This window comes from Phodopus roborovskii, unplaced genomic scaffold (assembly GCF_943737965.1).
Source record: "Phodopus roborovskii unplaced genomic scaffold, PHOROB, whole genome shotgun sequence".
Classification (NCBI taxonomy): Eukaryota; Metazoa; Chordata; class Mammalia; order Rodentia; family Cricetidae; genus Phodopus; species Phodopus roborovskii.
Window position 1 is genome coordinate 48,051 of NW_026126486.1, and position 7,228 is coordinate 55,278.

Sequence of the window (7,228 nt, forward strand, 5' to 3'; positions counted from 1 at the left end):
CTACTTCCACTCAGGTCCCACAACCCTTGCCAACCTATCCAACTCCAGCTCTACCTTAAAATGGTATTCCTTTCACTATTGGATCCCTTCTTGTCTTCAAATTACCCATCCAGGAATTTCAGGCAAATTCTTTTCCTGCCAAAACTCTCACTGACTCCCTCCTGAATATCCAAGGTCTTGAGCTGAGCAATCATGTTTCCCAGCCATCGTATCTCACAAGGGACCTTGGCATAGTCTGTCATGACATTCCACCTCATATGTGGTTTTCTGGCTTCCACATCTTTGTCAACAATGAAGTACCTGGTAATCTGCCTGGCTTTTCAAAGTCCACCTAAAATGCTGCCTCCTCCAACACACAGAACTAGAGTCCATGCCTTTCCTGAACCCTCAAGGGCATTACCTCGCTCAAACAGCAGCTCCCACTTGCCTCCCTTGGACTGCTGGAGACCTAACTAAGTCACAGTCCACTCTCATAGTTGTAACAGAAAATCCAACCTTGAGAGCCAGAGCAGGTGGCCTCCCCCACTCTCATTCTCTCTCCTGGCACAGACACGGACTGAAGCTACAAAGTGTTCTACTACTGAGCTGCGCCCCTTAACCCCACAGGAGCTGCTTAAAACTCTTCTTGGGCTGGGGTATAGCTCAAAGGAAGAGTGCTCATCCAGCTTACCTAGTGTATACAAGGCCTTGGCTTTCATCCTCAGCACCATCAAAAATAAAAACTTCTGTTTGTGAGATTGGGTTCCTCTGTGTAGATAAGGCTGACCTCAGACTACCAACCTCACACCTCAGCCTCCAGAGTTCTGGGACTAGGTATGTTTCACCACAGTCACCTGGCTAAACTTTTCTTAGCTGTGTTTCCCCCTCAAAGCCATTTCTTCTCATACCAAGTTAGCAGTTTCCTCCCCCACCCCCCCAAAAAAAAGTTACAAAGTAAAACAAGCTGTAGCGGTCAACTCTTACCCTGAACCTCAAGGGAGAGGAAAAAGGATCTCTTGTAAGTGGGAAGGTTACATTATGAGTAATATATGTTGAAAAGATAACAGGGCAGGTGACATTACCATTACCAAAATTTGACACACCTTTCCCATCGGCTGTGCTACATTGTGTGGCACTAGCAGACACACTAGCGAACTGGGGTTAGGTTTGGCAGGATAGACAAGGTAGAAGGGAAGCACCTTCTACCTCTGGGGTAGAAACAGAGCAGACACACATCAGTCTAACACACTAGAAAACAACATGGCACATGGTTAGTGATGGCACATGCCAAACTCTCAGAGCTCGGAGGCAAGGCTAGAAGGACTAATTCAGCCGGTCACCACAGCAGGACTGTCTTACAGTTTTCTCTTAAGAGGGCAGTTCACACTGATAGGAAGCCCTACAGGTCCCAGCACACAAGACAAGGACTTCCTGAAGGAAGATGACAGTCTAATATAAAGTGAACTAAGAGAGAAAGAGAACAATGCAATCCAAGCAATGAAGCCAGAAGGAACACCACTGGGGAAAAAAGCCCTAACGGGAGGCAAAGGCCAGAGTAAGGAGAGGAATGGGTGCATGGAGGAAAACTTAGAGCTGACAGGCTTCACGCATGTTTTTAGCCCTGAATAGTAAAAGAGTGGGTGCAGAGGAGAAAGGAGGGAAACAGTAAGGGGTTATACCATTTATTCAAAATCAAGTAACCCATTTAAGGAATTAAGCACAAGAAAACCAACTGGATCCAACATCAATGATTTCAGCCCACACTGGGAAGAATCATACAAGTGCCTTACAGACTACTCACATTAAGCAGTAGCATCTTCTTTTAAAATTAAATCTAACTACATCAGGAGCTACAATCACTCAAGAGTAATGTGAAATTTGTGATGTAGTCTGTAAAAAAGGTCTCCCCAGCGCTAAGTTGTTTGACAAGCATCACCCATTCGGGTTCTAGAAACAAATACCTGACCCATGAATTCTGGTGCCTTACAGACGGGAAAGTTTGGAGAAACATGAGTACCTGAAGGTGTTCAGGAAGTAAAGCTGGTGGCTTCAAACCGGGAGGTGCAGTGAGGGGCTTTCTCCAAAGTTCCCAGATCTGACCCTCCAAATACCGCAGGAGAGGAAGCACCACCTTATCCCTCAACTTTCTACTCCTCCCCTGTAGCTGAAGATGCTATACCATACAGCTTCAGCCATTATGCCTTTCTCCCACGCAGGTCTTGTAGGACTCTCTTGCATAGAAACTTAACTAAAATGTCGCTTTCCCCAGGCAACCTGTCGACTCCTTGGCTATTTCACTGGCTCAATGAGATTTTGTAGGCATAGAAGGCGTCACATTCAAATTTCGCTACTGTTTTCTGACGAAGGGGAGGGGCTGATGGCGGTGTTGAGTAGGTATGAGGTCTGAAATACTGAATAGACAGACACAAGGTGAGTCACCGCTTAGTTTCAGTTTCTCCAGCTGTTCGTTTAATAGAAGGAAAAGAGTCCTATCACAGCGTCCTCGCTGGATTTTTAAAGGCTGCGTTATTCCTTGTACTGGTACTCGGCGGAATGTCAGATGTGGTACACGCATCATACAATCGTAGAACATCAACAATACAGGAATAATGTTATTTTTAACGCAGCCACAAAACATCCTACCTCTGAAGTGTCTGGCCATTACTTATCATTATGCTTCCCCCTCCCGACTTCCAAGAGGGCCTAGGAACTCCAAAGGGTTAGGAAACCCTGCCGTGGCGGCCTGGAGGGTGAAAACCAGCCAGGAGCTTCGAGCCTTGCGCACATCCAAGGGACTGGAGGAGCGACAGCGCGACCGCACAGCGCGCGTGCTCCGGGCCCGACCGCTCTGCCTTCTGCGCACCTCGCCTACTTTCATCTTCGCGAGGGACCAGGGAGGGAGATGCTTTCGCAGCAACCTTTACAAATGGGGGCACCGCGGCTCCCGGGATGAAACCGCTAACTAAGCCCCGCGGCCCGGCGATCCAGGCCGGACTCACCTTGGCGCTATGCACCGCCTCCTGCGCGCCGCGGAGCTGCAGCCAGATGCGCGCGGGCAGCGGCTCCTCCGCCCCGAGGACGCCGAGCACCGCCAGGCCCACGCCGAACAGAGCCTCGATGCGACCGCGGCTCCGCTCCAGCAGCGCCGCCTTCTCGGCTGGAGCCGTGAACTCGTCCAGCACCACCCGGGCCGCCATGGCGGGCGCGGCCTCCCGTGGCGCCGGGGGCCAGCGGCGGCGACGCCCCCTCAGCGTGCCGCCGCTGCACCGAGCCGCTCAGGAGGCGTGGGCCGCGCCGGCCGCCTCGCCCGCCCGCCCGCAGGCCCCGCTACACCATCACGACACGGCCGCCGCAGCTTAGCAACTGTGGGCAGTGACTCCCCGCCGCCCCGCCGCCGCCACAGCCGCCGCCACGCATGCGCTCAGCCCGCCGCCGTCATTGAAGATCGCCGCCCCCGTCGCGAAGGGAGGGTTGGTGGCTGAGGGCGACGGAAGTCGACGCCACACGTGGTCACCATGTTGGTTAAGGGCAAGCGTCGGCAGCCGAGGCCTGGGTAGCCATATTTGACGAGGGCCTGGTACCTTTGGTCATCTGATAGATGGAAGTTTCTGGTTTTACATAGGTAGGCAGATGATTCTTCTTTTCCTCTCTCTTTACTTCTTTCTCTTATTTAACTTCTTTCAGGGAAAAAAATGCTAACAGGAAAAGAACATGGGACTACTAGTGGATAATTGAAAGGCCAAATGAATTGAATAAATTGCGTACATAGTGTCAGTTACCTGTGATCCCAGCGGGATTGAAGAGTGAGGTAGGCAAATAGTCGTCTGCTGAAGGCAAGTCTGAGATACATAGTTCCAAGTGAAACCTTGTCTCAAAAACCAAGTGAGTGATGGCTCTGTGATTAAGCGTGCTTTGGGGGTACTCATAAGGACTGGGAGTTTGGATACCAGCAGTCACATGTTAAACCTGTAACTTCAGCTCCGAGGGAGATAACAGGGCTTGCTGATTTCCAGTTTAGCTGAGAAAGGGCAAAGGAGGAGTAGATGAGAAGTGGTAGAGGAGATGACCCGAGGCCCCTCTGGCTTCTACCTGGAGAGACATGTTTACCAACCATTACATACTTGTGCCCATACACTCACAGCAAATACATACATAAAATAACTCCAAGATAAATCCATTCATTAAAAATTGGGCATGGTGTCACAAGTCTGCAATCCTGGCAGCGCTCAGGAAGTTGAACCTAGAGTGTCAAGACTTCAAGACAAACTTTGACAAGGGCCAGATCCAGCCTCAGAAAGGTCTGCAGCTCTCAGCCTATGATCTGTCCCTTGCATTCTCCATTATTCTTTCCTACTCTCCCACTTCCCTACCCTGGCCATGTCCAATCTGCTTTCTTTTCCCTCTGCTCTGGAATCTTCAGATGTCTCTGGATAGTCTCTCTCTCTCTTACCCCCCCCCAAAAAAAAAACTACCACCAACAAAAACAGTTTCCCCCTAATGGAGTGGCTAGGTGGGCAGTTTCTTTACTGCACCCCCTCAAATACAAGAAAGATGTGTGAGAGACACAATAGGGATTGGTGGGCTGGATCGTGATCATTCAGTGGGACTAGGGCAAATAAGCCCAAATCCTCTTCAGGTCTTTTTCCATCTGCAAAATCAAAGGTGTCACCTACTTGACTCCAATGTTTTTTCCCACACTATGAGTTTTCTTGAATCCTTGAAAACAAACTATGAAAAGTAAAGTGTTGGTTTTCTTCCTGAGCTAAGTATTGTGAACACAGTAAGTACAACTAATGGGAATATTGCTTAGCTTCTCTGTATTGTTAACTCTTCATTGGTACAATGTAGTAAACAGTAGTCCTATTGTGACAGTTTAATACTAACACAAAATGCTCATTAAACACTAGCTAGAGTGTAAGGCTCTCACTCCTTATCAAAATTAACCAGAAAAGTCCCTCTACCAAGAACAGCCACATGTAATGGGGGAGGGAGGTAATCAATCCTGCCTGAGATTCCTGAGCTGCAGGTTGTACACTGATGCTGCTCCAGTGAGTTCCCTAAAGTTTCAGCTTTGCAAGCATACTCCCTGATCCCTCACCCACCCCCCAAGACTCTGATTTTCTCGTAGTTGTCCAGTGCATCATGGGAACAGTGCAGTATTAACAGTCAGCATGATTTATGTTGGACTATAACAGTACCTGATCATCTTCAAAGCTCCAGCTTTTTTCTTTTTCTTTTTTCTTTTTCTTTTTTTTTTTTTTTTTTTTTTTTTTTTTTTTTTTCTTTTTTTCTTGTCTGCATAGCTCTGGCTGCTCTGGAACTTGCTATGTAGACCTGGCTGGTATGAGTGCTGAGATTAAAGGCATGCAGCACCACGCCTGACTCTGCTTGACTAATGAAAACATTCTTGGCGGGAGCAGGAGGGATGCAAACTGGCCATTACTGCTGAATATGGAAACTGTTGTTTGCTTGTTTTTTGAAACAGGGTTTCTCTGTAACAATTCTGGCTGTTCGGGAATTAGCAAACTTTTAACGCCTCAGGTTTCATGACAACCCTGTGTAGGTTTATTTCAGCCACGTTGAAGTGTGGGTCTGTACCATCTGTGTGCCTCCTCCCAGAAAGAGAAAGAAAAGGATCTAAACCATTGGAGTCATTAACGGCAATGGGGGGGGGAGGGGTGTTGGTGAGAGGGATTACCCCATTAAAATCTATCAGGGGGCCAGGCTGCTGGGGTTTTCCATGCTTCAGAAACTCGGGCAGGTGTTCTCCTGGTGCCTTACCAAAAGATGACTCAGTACAGAGAAGAGAAACCCTGGGCTCACAGGCCAGCTTCCTCTTCCTTCTGGGCTTTTCCCTGGTGTCCACACAACCTGCAGTATTACTCCATCAGACCAATTATCTGGGATTGGTTGCGGCAGACCAGGTGGTTAGTATGACCTTGCTGATGTATGGTACCCAGCACCCAGTGTTATCAACACAACTTGTCATCTCCTTGGTTGTACTCAATGGAATCACTATTGTTCACCAAATGGGCAGGGCTTTCCCCAACACTGTTCCTGTGTGTTTCCAGTAACTTCCCTGCCAATGATTCTGTATTAGATGTAAGGGGTGGGGAGAGGGACTGTCTTCAAAAGCACAAAATAGCACCCTCCTTTCTAGACTCTAAAACAACAGAAGTAGTGCAGCTAATTGTGACAGTGCACCCCTGTAATCCCCGTTTTTATGATGCTTGAGGATCAAAGATCAAGGTGAGGTTAAGGAAATGCTAAAGTGCATTCAGAGTTAATGAACTGGTACATCATCGAATATATACACCTTTGGGGTAGTTAGACTTCTTTGCAGTTTGTATTTGTTCAGCATTCGCCTTTGAGGACCCATCTTGCTTTTGAGTATAAAGAGCAAGGAATGAGGAAGACAGGAGAGAGCACATTCAAGCAACTCCCTTGCTTCGTTGCTTCATGCAGCCTTTAAACCACAACTTCCTTAGTTGACTAGCCTTGCCTGCCTGACTGGCCCTGCCAGCCCAGGATTGATGGTATGGACGAGATCTTTCTGGAGTCTGCATTCCATACTCCACTGTCTTTCTCTGTCCTCTATAACAACCTCATGTGACAGTACTGAAGAGAATCACTTCTTGAGCTTCTCTTTCAAGAGGACAAGTAGTTTCCCTCTGTGCCCTCAGACAGGTAACATCTGGAGGAACCTAGCTCTCTCGGTTTCCTCCACTTGCCACTCATCCTTCCTCAGAGTAGGGGAAAGAGCTCAGATGGTGACTTCTGTGCTGTGACTTCCATGCTGTGTCAGGCATTGTACCCCTAGGAGAAAGGACATACACTGTTAGTAGCTGCCTGTGGTTGCTTATTTGTGCCAGTGACTGGTTAGAGGGTTCCCACTTCAGTCATACCCTCCAATATCACTTTTATCAATAATAAATGTGAAATCCTAAACAAATAAAACCTGGTTTAGAGGCTGAAGAGCTGGCTCGGAGATTAATAGCATTTGACTCCTAGCATCTACATGGCAGCTTACATGTATAAATCATGATTCCAGTCCCAGGAGATTGATCTGATGCCTTCCTTGGGCACCAGCTACATTCAGTCAAAACACCCATACACATAAAAATATCTAGATTAAAACTATCTTATTATGTATTTGTGTGTGGTATATGCACGTGAGTGAAGGTGCCCTTAGAAGCCAGAGATGGCAGATCCCCTGGATCTAGAATTACAGGTAGATAGGAACATTACA

The 7,228-nt window shown here is 47.9% G+C and overlaps 1 protein-coding gene across 1 annotated transcript in view; it reads right to left on the bottom strand.

The window, feature by feature from the left end:
* LOC127229972 (NEDD4-binding protein 1) overlaps positions 1-3,413 on the bottom strand; it is a 43,057-nt gene extending 39,644 nt beyond the window's left edge. The window contains exon 1 of the mRNA XM_051195066.1: positions 2,979-3,413. Within this exon, the coding sequence (XP_051051023.1) occupies positions 2,979-3,176 (198 nt within the window). The 5' untranslated portion in view covers positions 3,177-3,413. The remainder of the gene's footprint in view (positions 1-2,978) is intronic.
* Positions 3,414-7,228: the final 3,815 nt, after the last annotated feature.